The 21,959-nt window shown below is 45.6% G+C and overlaps 1 protein-coding gene across 1 annotated transcript in view; it reads right to left on the bottom strand.

Annotated features, from left to right (window-relative positions):
- EPHA4 (EPH receptor A4) overlaps nt 1-13,386 on the bottom strand; it is a 108,551-nt gene extending 95,165 nt beyond the window's left edge. Inside the window, exons 1-3 of the mRNA XM_054175519.1 lie at nt 13,277-13,386; nt 12,302-12,369; nt 7,418-8,081 (exon numbers count right to left, since the gene is read on the bottom strand). Of these exons, the coding sequence (XP_054031494.1) occupies nt 7,418-8,081; nt 12,302-12,369; nt 13,277-13,367 (823 nt within the window). The 5' untranslated portion in view covers nt 13,368-13,386. The remainder of the gene's footprint in view (nt 1-7,417; nt 8,082-12,301; nt 12,370-13,276) is intronic.
- Between the last annotated feature and the right edge of the window lie 8,573 nt (nt 13,387-21,959).

The following is a 21,959-nucleotide window of genomic DNA, read 5'->3' as shown; positions in this document are numbered from 1 at the left end:
AAGATAGGAACTCATTAGGGAAAGGTGACTGATGCCTTTTGACAACATGGAGAAGGGAAAAGCCACCTTGAAGCTAGGACACTGGGCTGAGTCTTCCCTCTGGTCTCATCTGAGCCAGACATCCTGTGTGCCTCTAGGAAGTCACTTAGTCTTCCTCCCTTTATGCCCCAGCTGCCACAGCACAAGAGCATCCCTCTTTCTCCTCCTGTGCAGAGCTCCACCACGGCCCAGCCTGCCAAAACCACAGCCCCTCAGCAGCCTACAAGACACTGCACCCCAGTAAACACAAACCTTGTTTCTGAGCCCACCTCCTCCAGTGGTTTTGTACAGATTAATGTAATTGTACAGGTTGCTTTAATGAGCTTTAAACCCACACATCTAAGAAAAAAAAAAGCAGAGCAGCAAACCAAGTTTTCTCTAGGCACCCACCACTAAATGAGGCAAAGCAAATGCAACTGTACAGCATAGCTCCCCCCCAGCCCTTAATAGCCCATCCATATTGTACTTTAAACAGCATGACCTCCCTTTCTGAGTGACTATTAGGACAAAAGCAAAGTTTTTGCACGTTCCTTTGTTGTTTTAAAGAGCCTTTCCTCCATTTAATTACAGCACCAGATTTCACACTGCGCAGTTTACTACCCCTGTGAAATTACCTTCAAGTTAAACACTAATTGGACATCCAACAAAAATGAAAACCCCCCACAATCTTGTTTTTCCTTCTGGTTTCTTATAGAATGGAGTCCAAACATGATCTGGGATCCCAACTTCATACCACTGATTTATAAAGACAAAATGAAAAGCAAGACTTTGAAGAAGTATAGTACATTTCTGCAGCATGTGTTCTAACTTACATCAATAAACCTTTCAACAAATCTGTCCTGAGCAAGCCTGTGTTTTGGGAGCGTTTAATGAGTTTCAGCTTTATTCCAAGCCAAAGGCAATTTCAAGTAAAGTTGAAATAAAGAAAGTTAAAAAGGAAAGAAAGCCACTAAAACCAAAAATAAAGCAAAATGTGGGTTCTTGTGTAATCATGAGGCTTAAGAAAGCAGAACTTTCCTTGCAGATTATTTTCTTTCAATAAATAAAGGCAGCAGATCATTTGTGCATGTTTACCCAAGTGCTACCAGCCCCACTGCACCAAACCACAAGCACAGGCCAAGTCCATCTTTGCTGCCCGCCCAGCAAAGCGGAGTCCTACACCAGGGCTGAGCAGGACACCTTAACATAGAGAAAAGAACACAATGTAGTGCTTTTTTCATGCACACACCTTCATACACAGCAGAGAAGGATCCCACATCCCAAAGATGATCACTCTTCCAGTTAAGGCTGTAGCTACAGAAGGGCTTCAGGGTCACAAAATCCCACCATGGTGTACTTTGGAATGGACCTCTGGAGATCATCTAGTCCAACCTCCCTGCTAAAGCAGAGTCATCCAGAGCAGGCTGCCCAGGACTGCAAAATCCAGGTGGGTTTGGAATCTCTCTGGAGAAGGAGATTCTACAGCCTCTCTTGGGTAGCCTGGTCCAGTGTTCCAGCACCCTCACAGGAAAGTTTTTCCTTAATGTTCAGACAGAGCCTCCTAGATTCCAGTTTGTTTCCACTGCCCCTTGTCCTGTCGCTGGGCACCACCGAAAAGAGTCTGGCCCCACCTGTCCTTTATATATTGGTAAGCATTGAGAAGCCCCTCCCTCTGTCTGCTCTTCTCCAGGCTGAATAGTAGCAGGATTCTCAGCCTTTCCTCATCAGAAATGCTTCAGGCCCTTCAGCATCTTTGTAGGGAATGGACTCCCCACGGCACACTCTCCAACAGTTCTCTATCTCTCTTGACCTGGGAAGCCCAGAACTGGACACAACACTCTAGATGTGACCTCACTAGGGCAGAGTACAGGGGGATGAGAAGATCCCTCAACCTGCTGGCCACATTTCTTAATGCACTTCAGATATTACAGGTGAACATGCAGAAGGCCTGCAGCCGCACCAGCAAGAGAAATGGCTCTCCCTGCACATCCAGCCATCGTGTTACAGACAAGACCATGGTTTGGGAGCGCCGCACTTCACACATCCGCTTGAAGCAAGCAAAGAGGCTGCAGAGATTGCAGAAAAAATGACAATCAGATATTGTCTGGAGGAGATCTCCAGACACCACGAGTTGACTGTGCAAATAGGACAGTCTCTCTTAAACAAAATATTCAATAAATAAATGAAACCAGAAGCCATTTGCATAAAATCCAAATCTTTGAGCTCTGCATAAACAGAAGGAGATTCTGGCGGGCACTGCCAAAGGAAGCTCTTATCTCCTTTGTGAGATGGGGAAGTGGGTGTGCTGCTTTGCATGAGGGTGTATACAAAAGATGCTAATGAGGACTTTGCTGCATGCAAAAGGCGAAGCGGCAGACAGCTGCCAATCCCCTTTCACAGGGAGGGCTTCCTTAGTCTCCAGCAGGAGGAAAGAGAAGAGAACCAACATGTTTGCTTCCCAGGGAAGTGAAGCAGGCTCTGAATATTCATAAAAATGGCCATTTAGTCATGGGAGTGTTAATTGTCTCTGATTCACAAAACGGGGTGACCTCACCTGCTCCCCACAACGTATCAAAAGGATGTGGCATAAGGGAACAAAACCAGATAAGGTATTTATCTCACAAATATGGGGGGGGGCTTTTTGAGGCAGCCTTGAAAGACTCAAGTGTACTGCTGAGCATTTCTTTAATCACTTTTCACAAGGCCAATAAAGACCAAGCTCAGTGGAGCATATTATTAGAGAGATAATAACCCTCACCCAGACAAGACCTAAATACTGAAGTCACCACACAGAAGATATCTGGAAAGTTTTGCTTGCTGGTTTGGGTTTTTTTCATGGTTGGTTGTGTTTTTCATTTGGCTGGGGTTTTGGGTTGGGGTTTTTGTCGGTTTCTGTTTTGTTGTGGGTTTCTGGTGTGTTTGGGGTTTTTTGTTTGTTGTTGTTTGTTTTGTTTTAAAATAAAGAACACACACACACGAAGCCCAGAAGAGGGTCTATATGCTCCACCAAATACTAAGAAATTCCTACCACCAGAAGAGCTCATCTGGCTTTGATTCTGAGGACTGCTTTTTTTTTACTAGCAACATGGAGAATAAGAAACAGATATTGCTCCCCTGTGCACCACGAATTCAGAAGGAAGCAATTCCAGCCCTTCTCCAAGGGATACATGAAGGGACAATTGCTTGACAACTGCAGCTGGGCTTCTGAGGGGGCCGCAGAGGAGGAAAGCAACAGAGCCTGCAATGATGTTTAAATGGAGATTTTTTAAATGCACCAGGTGGTATAAAAATCATCAACCCCTGGAAGATCTATTGAGCTACACAAGAACACAACATAACCAAATCATTCCTTCGGCAGAGAACCAACTAAATTTGGTTCAGGCAGACTGTTTCAGCACCACTCCCATGTCCCTCCTGGGAGCTTCCATTTTCTCAGCTCCTTTAAAAATGTAACATGTTGAGTCTGTACATTTTTTATCTTCCTCCCTGCCAAAAATAATCAACCTGGAAGAAAAAGAAAAAAACCAAACCTTTCTGAAATCTCAGATCTGCTCTGTCTTAGTCACCCTTCTGATTACCCTCTTGTGCAGCCAGACTGTTCAATGTTATTCTGACAAAAACCCCCACCACACACACCACAACTTGTCTAAGACTAAAATGGGAAAGCACAAATTACTTCACTTCCCCACCCCTACAAAACCCACCATCCAAAAATCTTATCACAGAAGAAAACATATAATTAGACTGCATCCTTCTGATGTAAACTGAACTGCTGCTCTCAATGATCACAGCCACTCTTCAAAGCATCTGAGATAAGAAGGATCTTATCATTCAAATTACTACTTCTTAGGGATGCTCTTATCAAAGTTTGAAGGAAAATTCTAAAAACAGCAGTGATAGGAAACTAGGACTGAGCCATATTTTACAAGGCTCTGGATTTTCTGCCAATTGGCCAATTCACAACTCAAAAAAGCAAGTGTAGATGAAGACAAAGCTGTTGGCTCTCGTAACCTTTGCAATATCACAGTCAAAATCTCAACTGTCTCACATATTTATACAAAATGGCAGGTCTAAAATTGAGATTTGTAACTTCACAGCAACAAAATCATCACAGATGGCTACAGTCTATTGCTTCTTTAATCCATCTTTTCTCTCTTCCTACTTGTTTTCCCCCCCTCCTCCTTTGAGCTCCAAAGATATGTGTTTTATCATAAGGAAACAGCAACTAACTCCAAACCACATCATATTAATGTGTAACAAAACAATTTACATAAGAAAGATGTATACAAGTGCAATTTAAAATTGCTTTGTCTCAAGTCTGCCCTAAAGCACTAATTACTTTTGCCTTGAGATGAGTATCCCAACTAGAGGCACATGTTCCACCAACAATATTTCACATTTATGCTCTCCTAAATAGACAGCCATTAACATGAGGAGTTTGGGGGAGGGGGAAAAAAAGGGGAAAAGACAATATCAAGCTGTGGGGTTTTAGCATCAGTTCACAGTTACAAAGTCAATAAAGTCAGATGGGGAAATAAAGAATCACATAGCAGAGGAAGAACTGTTTTTGTCACCATATTTCAATACCTCTAACACCACTGCCTCAACTCTTTAAGAATCCTGATCAAGGTCAGGGAGTCATTAACTTCCACTACAAGAATCACTTTAGACAAAGTGGCTTCCCACATGCATCAGAAATTAAGCAAAAGCAGCTCAAGGAAAACGTGTTATTTAAAAATCAGAAGGTTGAGAAAACTTGAAGCAGGTTTTAGGGCAAGCCAAGCAACAGCATGTCTGTCCCAGGACTGTGTGGCAGTAAGCAGGTCCCAGCAGAGCACAGGGAGCTCTCAGGTCTCCCATGGATCTCCCAACAAGTGCAAAGTGATCCACTGGCCTAAACTATTCCTGCCTACTGAGCTTTTGTCCAACATTTAAGATCTTAATCAATCCTAACTCTGACCCTAAGATCACAAGGGAAGATGGATGAGGAAGCAGACAACCTCTGACCCTTCCTTGTATTTGTCCTGCCACAGTCAACTTATTGAAAAACAATTGAGGTGGAAACTGCTCACCAGCTCCAGCCCAGTACCCTTTTACAGCCTTTCCCAACTCAGTCTCTCCCCCCGCCTCCAAATCCTCCATACCAAAACCACAGGAATCTTCCTCACTTCATCCTCCTCCTTTCCTCTAAAAACCTGCTGGAGCAGAACATTTGCTGAACTATGAAGTAAAGTGGGGAAAGAAAAGGGGGAACCTCATTCAGCCATGTCAAAGGCCAAATTGCTTTAACAGTCTCACTGGAAACCAAAGGACAAGCTGCAGAGTTCTGTTAGACACAATGAATCCATGAAGAGGACCTTCCCAGCAAACTGTTCTGGCTGGAGAATGGCAAAAGGAGAGAAGGAAACCACAACAAACCACTGATGAAATAGGTCTAATGCTTTTAAATTACATGCTGGCTCGAATCCTCTCAAAATGACTGGTACAAGCCAACTTCACTCTGGACAGCTCAGGAAACAGAGCAGTTCCATCTCCATTGTAAGTGCAGCACCATCTGATCTTCATTTTACTTGGATGGAATCGAGCGTCCTGAGCCCAAACCTCCCCGAATACAGCTGAGAGCTGGTATGCAAGCTGATATTCAGCCTCAAGGTCTAGTCCAACACCATAAAAATAAATTAGAAAAGCAGACCACTATCACCACTGCCCACCAGCAAAACCTCAAGGGCTTTCCCCAAACAACACCGGATTTGTTAGGCAATTAGCTCATCATCTCTGGGCCACTGATGCTGAAAAACAGTAGATCTGTGTCAATCAGAGTGACCCAGAACTGACCGAATAGGCCTTTAGAAGGCAGAATAATCTCTCTGCAATAAACCACGATGCTTCCTCCCACCTCATTCACTTCCTCCTCTCACAAGCCCTTAAAGGTGTAAGATTTACCCACGAGTTAGAGCTATTAAACAGTAACAGCATCTCCCCAGTAGTACCCAGTCAGCACCACAGCCCCAGTTTCGTATGTTTAACAATACACGGGTGTTTTGAGTTCCCATCTCAGGAGGTTACAAAAAAAACCAAAACAAAACACCAGAGTAATTTATCTCAGGCTGCCCTGTCATCCATGCTGCTTGTCTTTCAGCTCTCTCTACAGCCCTCAGGAATATGGTGCTGATACGGCACGCTTAAGTTTTTTGCGTGTAACAAAAGCACTAGAAATTGATGCTCAGGTTCGTATTTAGCAGTTCTTTCCTGCTAAACCTTAATTTCCATGCATAAAAAAGCAGTTCATATTAACAGCAAATTATCATTTAAAAGAAATGAAGGAGGACATTCAAGAGAGACTACTGAGTGCAGTGCAAAAGCAGTTACTTGTTCAGCGAGTTCTCAGTCTCAAGATGAAGAAACACAACCTAGTGAAAAACGCACCAAGAAAACACAAAGCAAAGTTGTCTGCCTCCAAAGAACCAAAACATAGCTCCAAACTCACTAAAGGACCATCAAGCACCATCAATTCAGCACCCAGAAAAATTAAGACCACTGACCTGTGCAAGAATCCATTTAAGTTTGATTTTAATTTAAGTCTACATGAGCAAGAGTTTAGAATCCGAGGCTCAAACTGTTTTATTTATAAACTCCCTTTTCTAACCTTTTACAACTTCTTTCTCCAGAAAGGGGAGGTGAAGAGAACGTAGTATTGAAGCTTTTTCTTTTCAAGATAATCTCTCTTTTATAGGAACTTTAATCCCTAATTCCGTGGCACACAGGATAGTGTGTGTGGGAGGGTGGGGTGGAGACTTTTTAGCATTTCTAAGAGTATCCTAGCACCTCTATTATTAAACTGACAATAGAGACCCTCTGAGAAATTAAAATATTTAACAAAGGCAGCAGTGTCAAATATCAAAGGGTGTTTAGCACTAAAAATTTGCAACAAGTAAAACACCAAAGACTTCCCCTTCCCAAAGCGGGAAAATAATCCAGCTAAAACTTCAGCTCCCCCCTCCCCAACTGCTTCTTAGCCCGCTGCATTATCTAAAGGAGACATCACCAGAATTTCCTGTGCTTTGCAAAAATTCACTTCAGCTAACACGAGAGGTTTGTCTCTGACTGCACTGTTTCACAGCCATTCACATTTTAGTAACCACCGTGAGCCAATTCAAATTCAGGTGCCTGCTACAAAATGCGTTTTGCCTTCTGCCCACCATGGCAGCAGCATTTGCTTTGCATTAGATAACTCTTGGCCTTGCCACCTGGACCCTTTGGACTCCTTCATCAAATCCCTCTGTCCCACCACATCCCACAGGGACTGCTAATTACTGGCTTTACTCCATTAACTCTCATTGCCGATTCCATTACACATTCGACTAAGCCCTAACAAAGAGCACAATATGGCTTATCCTACCTTGGCATTCTCCATTGCGTTCTTCGTAGCCAGCATTGCACAGACAGTTGCCAATGGGTACCAGCCACTCGCCATCTGCCCCACAGTACATTTTTGGCACATCCTTCTCTTCAGAGTTGTTGACACAGGAGCCACGAACCTCCACTAGAGAGGAGGTATCAGCCCCAGTAATGGTGTCGGGAAATTGTGCCAGGTTTCGTACCGTCAACGGGCACTTCTTGTAGAAGACACGGACAGACACCAAAGCAATGCAGGCACCAACGTCCTGAAAAGCCAAGTAAAACCCTTTCTTGCTGAGTGGTCCCACATCTCTTATCTCCGTATTCAGCTTCATGATCCTGTCACCGATGTCCACCTGGGTGAAGCTCTCATCGGCAGCAATGGTGTCAATCTTGGCAAACTGGCTCTCTCGGATAAAACGCTCCTTATCGTTGTTGGATTCATAGTAATAAAGGTTGAAAGTCTCTTTGCAAGTTCCCATGACACCCGGCAGGCTGTTGCAGTCTCTTAGAGTGAATTTGATTTCAATATAAACCCTCTGAGCCCCCTCACGGGGAATCCAATCAGTTCGTAACCAGTTGTTCTGACTGGGCTCCATCACATTGCAGACTTGATAGGTGCGGATCGGAGTGTTCTTCTCATCCATAATGCTTACTTCCTCCCACTGCCAAGAGGGAAAGGGAAGGAAAAGCACATTGGTATTAGAAGGAACAATGGAGCTGCAGAGCAAGTGATTTGCGTTTCCACAGCTCACATGGAAACCATTTTAAACAGGGTAACAAATGAACACCACCCACCAACCCAGCAAGACCAAGCCATAGCCAGGACCTCAACTACGTGGACATTGAAAGAAGAATCCATTCAAGAGAACCAAACTTCAAATCAAGCAATGTGTTTTAAGGGCCCTCTGAACCAATTCACAATTGTCACATTGACCAAATATGTTTATTTGCACTACAGTCCACTGAACCCTGCTGAGATCTGGGCTACATTCAACACTTCAGACTCATGGTGCAGCACCAACTCTATGGTGTGTCCCCTATGGCAGACAAGGCAGGTAACACACAGAGCCCACCTGTGTGCTGAAGTAACAGTGGAGCCTCAAACTTAAAGGTCTTACAACGAAAACAATTCTGTGATTTTAAATGGAAATATCAGTGAGAACCCAAGGCTTAGTCATACAAACAGCCTGGAACAGAGAGAGTAACATCCAGGTTTCTGGCATCGTTACTATGAATTTTGTGCTCTTAAGGCACTCTGTACTATTTCTCTAAGCTGCCAACTACTTTTCTGGGCTGGCAATATCTCAGACACTCTCAAGCTTTCCTTACTTTGGAGTTGGGCAAAAAATAGCTGCCTGGGTTCTTGACTCAGGTGGCGCATGGAGATAGAACTGTCTACCACCAACCTTGCTGTAACTCTGCTATACCAACAAAATATCAGTGGGAAGGTGGGAGAGAAGAGTATTACACACCTTGCCTTAGAGGAAACATCAGGAAATAGCTAAATTCCTATTCCCCAAATCTCAAAAAGATCAGCAGAATAGGTGAGTGCTGAAAGATTAAGGCTTTAAAAAACTCTTATAATTCTTCAAACCAAGTTCAGGCATCTTCAAAAATGACAAACTAACAGGCAGCATAATTAAGAAAGAACACCACATGCAGGCTAAGGAAGGTATGGAAAGACGAGACCTAATTCAGCAGTTCCACAAGATGGGCTTGGAAAAGGAAAGCACACATAAGCACAACAGTTAAAAACGAAAATCATTCTAAGGTTTATCACAGACAGAAGAATGTTTTAGAGTGCTCTCAAGGCAAGTTATCTTTGAAGTGAATTTAAAAAAGCCCACAGTGCATCATGGTCAGAAAAATCCTCCTTAAAAAAAATAAATTAAGGACAATGATACAGTGTCTGAGTCTGCAGGCAATGCAAAATTATCCTTGAAAACAGCAGTAACTTTAAAGTGCTTTTCAGAATTACTGCTGCTGTAGCTTTGATACACAGAAGTCTTCCTCACGTCGAGGGGCTTCTTGTATGGCATCCTGCATTCTTCTCCCAAGGCCTGCTCTTATGCAAGTGATTTTTACTTAAAAAGACCCAAACTTAGCTGAATCTGTTTATAGAATGACAGTAGTTGGCACCATGAGTCACTAGGAGCAGAAAGAATAATATTTCATTTGCTGCCTAGAGAACTGCAAATTAAAATGAAGGAGCAGGAGGGGAAAAAAAAAGATTACCAAAAAAAAAAGTAAAATCAATACCCAGCACATCACTCCTTTGCACAAGAAGAGGAAAAAATACACCTTAAAAAGTCATCTATCAATGTAAAGAGTAACATGGTGTTAGGAAGGAGACAGTTGTTTAATTTAAAGCTGCCATGGAGGTAGTTTACTGTTACAATATTGCCTTTAAGATCCATCACTTTCCATTCAGCTTATCTTCAGTCTGTCTATGCTACCTGCATTGTGTGCTGCAAGAGAAAGGAAGAGGCAGGGGGAAATAATACTTGTTGATGGGATTTCCTTTAGTGCACTCAGACAATGGAGGATGCTGCTGGAGGATTCAATAAGCAGAGCTCCGAGGTCAACGGACTGACTGTGAAATCAGAACGTTTGGATCAGGTTCTCAATGCGCCATTACATACAGCCGGTGTGATCCCATGGACACATGCACACAGAACAAACCTAACTGTGTCTTTATTGTCAGACCTAAGAACAACTACAGCCCAAATTTCCAGCCACTCATGATTTGTAGCTCCATGTATGTGGTCAAATCTTTATGCTTTCAAGCTGAGCTCAACTTGTATAACTCAACTCTTCCCACAGCGTAATGACGCAGACTAAAACATTCTGAGCACAAAACCTGCTTTTCGACTGTGAAATGCTACCATAAACCATTAATTACATTTATAATGCAGTTCATTAATTCCTCCAGGGCTACGATAGATTTGATTACTGCTAGTCACTGCTAATTGACTGTGTTTATCTCCAGTCCTTCTCATCCACACAACCCTCATGCTGTGTTATAGAAATAGCAAAATACCTTTTTTAACAAACAATAAGATACATATGGTTAAAGAAAAAACAGCACTGAAGGACAGAACCTTCCCAGGAAGCTAGAGGAGTTAATTTCTGCTGCTTCAAATAAATCTGCAGCATATGAAGTTGAAAGAAATGCTTTCCAAGCACTGTATCTCAGAAACAGACCATGTACTCTTAAATTTTTCACCAGTGGGCTTAAAAATAGAACACACGTATGTGGGCTTAGTGAAACCAGTCACGTCCACAATAAGCACACATTTCCTTCTCAAGCTCTCATGGTGCTTTCAGAGAACATGGTGGGGAAAGGGGGAATTCATCAGCCATTAATAATTATACAGCTATCCTCTGAGCAGCAATTCCACCACTGACTTGTATTTTAGCTTGTTTCATTACACAGTGTAGATATCCCTTGGAAAGCCATACAAAAGACCTCATCTCATTAACTGACCTTTCCAGGGGATAGGATTATGAAGAAAGCCAAATTTTCACCCAGATAGAGCTGTACCTTTCCACCCTGTCAAAAGACGAGGGCAATTGCTGCAATCAGCAGTGGACATGCACTGCCAGAGGCCTGCCAATCACCGTCCCACTCTGAAAAACCGAGTTCTGGGGACAGCCCAGCATGCATAAGCCAGGGCCGTAGTCAAGTTCACCCAGTCCAACAACGGGAGAGCAAAACAATTCCCCATTCTCCCATGTTAAGGTTATTCAGATCTTATGCATAATGCATCACCAGCCAGCGCACCCTCGGATTCCTTCCACTCGCTGCTGGTTCCTTAGCTCTGCTCCTCCTCATTCCAAGTGGGAACACATTAAAAAGTAAATTTGTAGGTTTCCTGATGAATTCAGTGCTTTGTTGTGCCCAAGTCCTCATCTTCTATTTTTCAGTTTGGCTTAGATCAAACACACTAAGTTGCTTTACTTACTAAAAAGACGGAGACGAGTTTTTATGTATATATGAATTTTTAGTGTGCATTGCCAGCATTTTTCTTACATTGTTCACTTCAAGAAAAAAAAAGGCTTTCTAATTACTTAGGTTAAAGGGGGGAAAAAAGCCCCAAGAGATCCCAGGAAATACAGCCTCCACCAACTCCAAAGTGCATTACTCAGAAGTTGCCCACAAAGGCCCTGGGCACACTGAAGGATGGGGCATAGAGGGAGCAGCAAGGTGCCCATTCACAAATACCAAGCTGAATTAGTAAAGATATCTTGCTGCAGCTCAATAAGCAAAGTGGCTCTAAGCCCCACCAATGGATATGTGAACATCAAGACCAGCACATCAGTATCAGTGAATTCAAACAATCTTCTCTTACAATTCTTTGAGTAGTATGTGAAAAGAGACACCAAGGAATCGCCGTCAAGCACTGGGTGCTTCAGTTTGTGCTCAGATGATGTTTACACCCTGAAGTAGGAAAACCATCCCGTCTCACCAAAAAGTCTACTGTGTATATCGATCCCGACTCCTTCATCCAGAAATAGAGCAGCAATTGCCCTGAACATCTCCCAGCCCACAGATATAACAATTACAGTCAAGAATGCCAGTTCAGTCGCCAGATCACATTTCTTGTTGGTATTTCGGTTTTAAATAGGCATCTAAACCCGTGCCTCCACCAATCTCCTAATCCTGAAACCTCTTTTCTGCCCTTTTGGTTTCCACTTCTTCCATGACAGAGCTATCCGAAGGGAGTATAGAGTTTCTCCAACAAAGAGTAATTCACTCGGCAAGCCAGGGAAGAAATCTGACCTCCTCGGCACAATCAACAATAATCGAGCCATTAGGACTCTCTGAAAGTTACTAATCACCCCCTTTACCCTTTTGATCAGATAGCGGTTAAAAACTCACCCCTCCTTCCAAAGGACTTGCTATCCACCCCAGTTCTCCCTGAACTGATCTGGAATCCAGCAAGGTAACTGCAGAAAGAGACAAATAAAAAGAGATTAAATTCCAGCTGCCAAAGGCAATATTAAACTACATCGTTCACCTGCGAGGAAACTACATCGTTTCCACATGCGAGGAGCGCGATGGCACCCACCCTCAACTCTAAACGAAATGTTATTTCCGACCCGAAACAACGTGAAACTCTGGATTCTATCTGAAGAATTGCACGTTCGCTCCGCGGCGGGTTCGAGCCGCTCTCGGGGCGCGAAAGGAGCGGTGAATCCCCCCGGCACATCTCGGGGGGTACCGAAGGCTCCCGCTTCCAAGAGAGTGGAGGCGGCAGCGCACAGCTGGCCGGAATCGGCGCGCTCCGCCGGGGAGCGCCCGGGACACCGGCAGATCCGCCGGACAGTACAGGCGCAATTGAGGAGCAGAAAACCGTCACTTATCGGCACCTCGGGAGTTCGGCCGGACACCGGGAAAAGCTCCCCAACAGAGCCGGTGCTTTCTGCCCGCTTGGATGCAATGCGGGCGTCCCCCGCGGAGCCGCCGCTGAACCGTCCCGCAGCGCGGCTGCGGCACAGCCCCGGGGAACAGCGCATAGCTGCCAGGAGAACCGGTTTAATGAACCACCCTCCCCGGTGCGGCGCTGCTTGGCCCGTCCCGGCCGAGAGCACTGGTAGCGACGGGACACTAGGGACAAGTGAGGACCTCGCCGCCCCGCGACACCTGTGCTGCTGTGAAGCGGGACCCCATAGCGCTGCCAGGGCAGCCCAGCGGCTGCCGAGCTCCCAGCCAGCGTCCAGGATAGTGCAATCCCAGCTCCAAGGGGGGAGCGAGAAGCGAAGTGACGAAGGGACCGTCGCTCGCCCTGGGGGGCACCGAACTTTTCCTGCCCGGCCGAGGGAACGCGGAGCCCGGCGGCGGGACGCGCCTCACCTTCGTTGGCGGGATAGACCCGGGAGCCGGTGACGGCCCCGCAGACGCCGACGAGGAGCGGGAGGAGGGCGCAGAACGGGACCCCGGCCATGCCGCTGCCACCGCCGCTCCGGCCGCTCTATCCCAGTGGAATAACTGCCTGCATGGGCGCGCGGCGGCGATAGACATTGCCGGGGGGGCGGGGCCGCGCTGCCCGTCACCGCATGCCACCAATCGCCGCCCTCCCCGCTCCGCCCGCCGCGCCCCCGCCACGCCCCCGTCGCCGGAGCAGGGCCGGGTGGCGGCGGGGGCCTGGGGGATTCGCTGTGCCGGACGCGCGGCCACGGTCCTGCCGGGAGGAGGAGGGTCCCGCCGGGAAGTGTGCGCTCCGCCGGGAGATTTAACGTTAATGGCGTCCGAACCCAAACGAAAAAAAAAAGGCAGAGAAAATACCCAAAAGTTGGGAGCAGCCCTCCCCGTTGTGCCCCGGTTCTGCGGAACGGCGCGGGGGGAGCAGCAGGCGGCCTTCGCGCTGGCTGAACCTGGGGCGGCTACCGGCAACCTAGCCGGCTCTGGACCCCCTCTCCGGCTGCGGCGCCACCGTTGAGCAACAGCGCCACCTGGCGGGGCGGCGAGGCCGGCTCGGTGCCCGCTGCCCCGGCGGCGGGAGGGGTAGGGGGGTGAGTGGGAGGGAGGGGAGCTTCAGTAGTCACAGGCTGAGACGGTGTTCCCGGTGTTCCGCTCAGTCGAACCTGCAGCAAGACTCGGCGGAGCTTCCCGGTCATGGCAGCAGTAGTTTACCGCGAACACGTAAACCGTTAATGCTTTGGGGCGAAATAACACCGGTATGGGTTAAATTCTCAGGTTTCAAAGTTCTCTCGATTCTCGGTATGTCAGGTAAACGCTGTCCTTTACACGGTTCCTTTTGACAGAGGTGCCCTCGGCCCCCTCTCGGTACGGTGCCGAGGGAATCCGGGGGTGACCGACTCCCGGCTCCGACCCTCTAAAGCTCCGCCTGGCCGCGGATTGCGGGCTCCGGCTCGGCCCTGCCGTAATCGGTGCCGCTGCCAGCAACAGCTTGCGCGGCCTCTGTTCCAAAAACCTTCACAAACGGCAACCCCCTCGAGAGGGCAACCCCCTTCTGTTAACGGGGATCTGCTCACGCTGCCCTGGACAAATCCTTCGGGGCTGCATGTCTGTACTCTGCCTTCACCCAGCACTCTGGCTGCACGCCTGCACCCTGCTTTCACCCCAGCATCTTACTCCTTCCCACTGTCCTGGCTTCGTCCTAACACCATATTTCATCCCACTACCCCACTTCATCCCAGCAACCCATGTCATCCCAGAATGTTTATCACCCCAGAATGCTGACGTCATCCCCGTGTTCCATTTCATCCCAGCACCCTAACATCATCCCCACATCGCACGTCATCTCAGGATCCCACTTCATCCCTGCCTTCTGCTGCTTGCTGGCACCCCATCTGCATCCCAGAATCCCACTTCATCCCAGCACTCTGGTGTCTTTGCAGCATTCCATTTCATCCCAGTACACCAGCATTAATGCCAGCATCTCATGTCATTCCATCGTTCCACTTCAGGCCAGCACTCCAGCTGCATCCCAGCACCCTGCTTCATCCCAGTACCTCGCTTCATTCCAGCATCCTGACTTCAGGGCATCACACCCAGACCAGTGTGGGTGCTGGTCTCTCTCCTCTTCAGACTAAGGGACTCAGTGCAGCTCAAGCACAGAAGTCCACAGAGCTCCATTAGTTCAAACACTTTGAATCCATCTGAAAGTCTGAAACATGCCTGTTGTGGCTCCGCTGTTTGCGTTTTAACTCGCTCCACTTGTCCAAACTCAGACACACTTGCACATATACTCTCATTGGTACATTTTCCTCCAAAGCAGAGCATCCTTCACCTCCTTGAATCTTAGCTCAAGACCTAGTCAGGGTGTATTTTATTTGGGTTTTAAACTAGCTTAAAACAGTTTATGAACGCAGCAGTTACAGGGAGGTTTCCACACTCTGAGGCTCAGATTTATTTACCTTTGCCTCAGAGGTTTATTTTGGAGCACCCACTGCCGAACCCTGCAGATAACTCCGAGAAGATAGCCCTTGGATTTTCCTCTTTCTGTAGAAATGAATCTTTCAAGTGGCTTCATGGGTAATGGGGGTTAGGAAACAGTGCAGTCGCCACAATTGTTAAAAATGGTACTTCCTGACTTTAATTGTGTACAGGAATTATTGGTTTAATGAGGAGGAAGAAAAGGATTAGTTCCTTTTTTATTATTTACCCCAAAAATATAGGCAGGCCACTATTAAAGCAACCTGAGTGTCCTTGGTTTTATGTCTTTGATGCACCCAATGGCTATTCTGTAGATTACGGGATAGCCTGTAAGTTAAAGAACATCAAAATGCTTTCTTGCTCTAATTGAAGTTACTTTTGGTGCAGTGCCAGAAGAGCCATTCATCATAAAAACTATTCAATACTTTGAAATATTTGAGATAAATATTTGTTTTAAAATATTAAATATTTTCAGTGTGACCAGAAAGTCTGTTCTGTCCTAGTGAGCCCACACATGGCTCTCATTTCAAGAGAGACATGGAACTACTGAAGAGAGTCCAGTGAAGAGTCCATCCCCTACAAAGATGCTGAGGGGACTGGAGCATCTCTGATAAGGAAAGTCTGAGACCTGGGGCTGTTTAGCCTGGAGGAGAAAAGACTCAGAGGGGGTCAGATCAATGCTTATCCACATTTAAAGGGCAGGGGGAGAGAGGATGGGGCCAGATTCTTCAGTGATGCCCAGCAGCAGGACAAGGGGAAAAGGGTGCAAAGTGGAACACAGGAGGTTCCATTTGAACATGAGGAGATATTTCTTTCCTGTGAGGGTGCCAGAGCCCTGGAACAGGCTGCCCAGGGAGGTTGTGGAGTCTCTTTCTCTGGAGAGATTCAAAAACCCTCCTGGACCTTGTAATCCTGGGCAACCTCCTCTGGGTGACCCTTCTTTAGCATGGGCATTGGACTAGATGATCTCCAGAGGTCTCTTCCAACCCATGCTGGGTTGCTGTGAAACCTTAAAAATATTCCTATTAATGTGATTTCATTTTTTTCAAAGACATTTCACCTAAAATCAACAGAGCCAATGTAAAAGGGGCCTGAAAATGTCATAAACTAAACTGTCCACAACTCCACCAAATCCACTCTCCGGTTTGGCTCCAAGAAAAGGGGTATGTTTAGGAAGCCTTGCCAAAACAATCACAATTTCCTTACTTGGTGTCATTTCAACTGATTGTAAAAGCCCAGCTTGGTTTTAACAGATGTCATTGATACTTCGGCTTTAATTCTGTCCTCAGCTCCAGCAAGTAACTCACCTCACAGCACAGTACCCGGCATCCAAATGTATTCCTTCAGATTTCGTTACAGCTGTTGGAGCCGTTACATTTTCTAATGCCCTTTAACAGAGCAGCTCACACCACTGCCAACCCACTGGCTCCTCTTGCCCTAACCCAGCATCAGGAGTGATTTCCCTGTGATGGGGACTCACCAAGTCTGCACCTTAATCAAGTTTACACCATTTAAATGCTCCATTTAATGCATCCCAGAAAAGGAGAGACAGCCCTGCCGGTATTAGTCTCAGCTCCTCGCTGAAGCCACCCTGACTTGCAGCAGATGCTGTAATAATCATGACAACATGTGAAATGTTTGATCCTGAGAGAGGATCAAACATTTCATGCCTGAGAGAGGTCAGTTATTTAGGGAACTGTTTATAGGACAGGAATGGTGTGGACAAACAGGCACATGAACACGCAGACATGAAGGGCTCAGACACTACGCATCACCTTGAAAGGAATCAACTGAAAAATTGATCCAATTGTTGTCGCCTATTCAGCCACAATTTGTTTTCCCCTTCTTAGTAGGAATCTATTATTGTACAAATAGTCAGGTGCTGGCACACGTGGTTTATCTGGGGTGCATTTTTGTCATTAATATCTTCCCTGAATGGATTTAAGTGCCTCTCAGACACACAGCCCCTTACATACAAAGAGTTGTTTCACATTTTTCCCAATTACACACGAAACATCCATAAGTTAAATCCATTCTGGGCCCCAAAAGGGCTCAGTTTGGGGGCAAATGTTCTGTTCTATTTTTACTTCATCTTTTCATTCGCCATTTTTCCATGTCCACCTACTCCTGCTCGTCCATCTCCCCAGAAGCTTTTTACTGTCAGTCAAGTGACAGCCTCGGTAGGAAGCTCTGTGTGTTCATGAGCCTCCTGAGGCCCAGCACTACATTTAGACAGGGAAAAGAAAAAAGAAGAAGAAGGGAAAAAAAAAAAAAAAAGAAGGAAAAAGAAGAAAGCAGGGGGAGGGAAGAAGCCCAAGCTCGTCCTTTAGTATGCAATTCACTGCCTGCAGGAAAAAAATCACCAGGCTCCTCTGAAAAATGCCTTTTCCCACAAAAATGCAATCCCAGTTTACTCCACTCCCACACAACTTCCACACTATGCGGCTATTTGCAAAGGAGTGTAAAATAACCCCAGGAAGTTTCACACAGAGTCTCATTGTCAAAGGGATAACGCCCCAAAGGTGCACCTTCAGCGGGCTTGGCACTGGGAGCAACGGTCGACTGCTGCCCAGGGCACTGCTCAGATGCACCCAGCGTCTCCTTCCCTGGAATTACTGATTCTTAACGGACCCGTGGGTATGAAACGTTTGCCGATAAACTACTCAACAAATTGATGGTCAGCTCTCTGAGAATAACAGCTTTATATTTGCTGCGAGGAAGGTTTCGTTCCTCAGGTCGTGTTTAGCCACAGCTGCAGCCTGTAGCACAGAAGCCGTAGCAGGAGCACAGCCACGTGAAGGTAATATGCATCTCTACCAACATCAAGCTGGCAGAATGATTTTGTTTCAGCTGGGATTAGCAGGAGTTTCGCTGCTGACCTCGATAAGAAAACGATCAGGTTTAGAGCTCATTTGCAAATCCACTCTGCAAGAAAGGCAGCTTCAGGCACCACAGATGATTTGCATTCCATTTTCTTACTTGTGATCATCTGCACAGGAGTTTCCTATTTATTACCACCTTGGTGCTGAGCACTGTGTATTTATCTGGACTGGCAACTCGGCAATATACAGGCAGGTGGATGGATGTGTAGATGTTTTGCCTTTTCTAACCAACAGTTGCAAGGGAAACGTAGCAGGATTTTAATGACAATTAAGTTGTCACTCTTACTGCAGCGCTCCTGACCACACAACTCCCCCCCCCCCCAAAAAAAAAAGGGTCTAAGTTTATAATACATCATTAGCAGCTCGCCAGCTCTCTGGAAGAAAAGCTTGTCACCAGAACTAGTTAGAAACTGGGAGTGGTTACAATGCAGTTTATGCTTCCTAAAATAACCAAACATTAAAACGCACTGGCGAAAGGGAAAATCTGTAAAGCAGCACAAACAGAGCAGAGAAAAGAGAAAGAAAGAGCCTGGGGTGTCAACGTAGGAATCACCCATCCTTCGAATAGATCAAATGTGATAAATTCAAGTGCCCACCTCTGCAGTGCATATGCCAGTTTAGCCCATCCTGGCTCTCCCCCTCAGTAAGACCAAGGGCAGGCAGCAACCTGAGCTTTTTCTCCGTGAAAGTGTGACCAATAAACCAGCACAAATAACTGTGTGAGGCTGCAGGTCGTTTGCAGTGCTAGCACAGATGCTTGGCAACCCGGACAGAGAGGAATGTGCCTGCCCACGTTTCACTGAAAGGTTATTGGAAGCGGTGGAGGTTAACAGACACCTTAATTATTACAAACTGCTTTCGAATATCGCTGGCTTTGTACGGCCAGTCCTTAGCAGCTGGGCTTCTGACTCATTCAGGATCATCTGGGAGTAGTGTCAGCTTCCAGAAAAGAAAAGTTCCTGGGATGAAGATGTAGGACTGGCAAGCGGCGGTGGTGGGAGGAGAGCGGCCAGGGCCAGCAGCCAGCGGGGAGGCTGCCCAACCTCCTCCTCAGCACTCCATGGAGCGGCTGCAAGAGCACGGGCTACGTTAATAACGAACCAAGTGGAAGCAAATGAGCCTCGCCAAAAATTGCGGGGAATCTGTTTGTGGCAATTTCAGAGGAGCCTCGGTTGAATTGGAAGGGTAAAGCAAAAGTCTAGGCAGAGAGACGTGCAAACTATAGCCAGACTGTTTTAAAAGCACACACCCATTTTTCTGCAGGGGAAGGAAAAAAACCATTCAGTCGGGCAGATTTAGTTTTTTCCTTAGAGAACAGGGTCTCAGTTTAATATTTCTGAACTAGATTCTGGCCTGTCCTGAAGCAAAGCTGAATTTTAGCAGCAGCTTAGTTACTCAACATCAATTGATAGGTAGACTCAGGCTCTTCATGTGAAACAGAATAAACCTCAAATCAATAGGGGGGAGGGGGGAATTCCAGATCCATTTTCACAGTGAATTTTAGGTTTTCTGCCATAATTTACTGCAGGTATTATTGGAAATACAAAGGATACAGGGTTAGTTTTATTGCACCACTAAATGTTCTGTATAAAAAAATGTAATTTCTGTGCAGTCTCTGAACTGTCTGTTTTGGTCAAATAATCGAAAGACCAGTGGCAGAGCTCTAATTCTTTTTTATTCAGTGTGTTCGGAGACAGTGATCTCTTCAGACATTATTTATGCAACGATGGTACCAATCAAACTGCACCACAGGCAGGATCCCTGCCGAGCACGGAAGATTTCTGGCACTTCTAATAGAGAGTAAATCCTAATTAGCTCAGATTAAACTGTCCTATCCGAGATAGTCCCCCCTGTATTATGAACAAAATGTTTGCCACCATATAGAAGAAAATTGTTTCTTTTTAAAATCAGGGGGAAAAAAACAACCCTTCCTTTTTTTTTCCTTTTCCTTTTTTTGTCTGTTTTAAATGTGGGGTTGGTTTTGTTTGGTTGGGGTTGGGTTTTTTTTTAATATTAGGGTGTGAAATAGGGTATAAAATAATTGATTTTTGTTCTAGAAAGTGGAAAACATATGTTTTGTTTTGTTCTTCTGGGTATGACTGATAATATTCACAGGATAGGAGAAAGATTAAGATCGGGATTTCACATCTGGGAGAAGGGCTCTGCTCCGAGTTCTGCACAGACATCCTTAAACAGCTACTGCAGCAAAACTTTTGAGGTTGGATATAAGTGATTAACTCAAATACTCACTTAAAACAAGGATGCTAAATAAATATGAAGTTACAGAGATCTGCAGGCATCCAATGCCTGCTGCTCCAGTCATGCAAAGAACATGGAGCTGTGATAACATTTAAAAGGCAGCGTGGGATATGTGGTCTATAGGCTGGCCAGCCTTAAAGTGATAACGATGAGCTTACCTCAAAAGCTGAAGCATTGCTTGTGTTTTCTGTCTCCTGATTTCAGAGCAGCTATAGACACCAAAGAAAGGTCATTTATTATCGAAGAAATTCTTTGCAGGGAGCTACTAACTGGGGGAAGTGAGGATATGCCTATGCATGTGTTCTAGCTCAGTATTCACACTGATTTTATAGCAGAATATGACACATCCTGGATGAACTTCATATAAGCAAAATTAAATTCATATAAGCAAAATAAATTACAGTTAACAAAAAGGACAATGAAAAAACCCACCCCTTGACTTATGTTAGAAATGTGGCAGCCATTACTTTCCCCAGTTCTGTGACTGATCTGTTCAGAGAATAAGGTAGTTTGTTGTGCTGGGCAACGCTGCCACTGGATTTCCTTGTTCTCTTTTTAGGTATAGCCATCACATGCTGATGTATTTCTGTATTGATTCTAGCACAGCCAGATCTCAATCTGCTCTCAGGTATCTGAGGACCACTGCCGAACTAGAACAATTGATGTGTGCAGGTCTGTACCCCCATCCTATAGGGGCATGAACCTCTTTGTAAGAATCTCTTTAATTCATGACAGACAAATCAGTTCCTCTTATTTCCACTGATGGCACCAAGAAACCATCTTTCTTCAGCTGCAGTCATTCTTAGTCAAGTCTCATTCCCCTCCGAGTTTTCCTCCAGCAGTAACCATCTCGTTCCATTAATGGAAATCAGCCCCAAAACTGAGCGTGTTTTCTTGTACATAGGTCCATAGTGACAGCAAAGAGCAGGAAACCTTACGGCAAGGTTTCCATCACCAACGACTCATTGGTATTGCTTTATTGAGACAATCAATTGTATGACCAACATTTTCAACCATATTTTCATCCCAAACATTTTCTCTTGCAGTATCCCAAGGTAAGCTGCAAAAATATTGCATACAGGAAGAAATGTACAACCACTACAGCTTGTGTGGGTACAAAAATGCCACTCTTCTCAGCTGTCTTTCCTCTCCTATCACCACTATTAACTCTTACTCGCATTACCACCCTGGCCACAGCTTTGAGCGCAGACCAGAAGCAGTCAAGTAGAACTTTGTTATCCTACTTGAACAGCAGCTCAATTTGGAGGAAGAGTGCAACTCTTTGCCTTCACAAGTTGCCATCTTTTGTCCCCCATTTTAAGGGCTTGTGCAGCGCCAGGAGAACAGAAAAGAGCCGTTTGCAATATGCTGGAAACAAAACAAAGGGGTTACTGGTCAATTTTTGCCAGCTCCCTTCTGCTCAGAGGGAACACACATGGTAAAATGCATGGGGTTTTTCTACCCCTGACTATCTAAAACGTCCATCAAAATATATC

The sequence above is a fragment of the Dryobates pubescens genome, chromosome 32 (assembly GCF_014839835.1).
Source record: "Dryobates pubescens isolate bDryPub1 chromosome 32, bDryPub1.pri, whole genome shotgun sequence".
NCBI classification, from domain to species: Eukaryota; Metazoa; Chordata; class Aves; order Piciformes; family Picidae; genus Dryobates; species Dryobates pubescens.
This window is presented reverse-complemented; position numbering and strand designations above follow the sequence as displayed.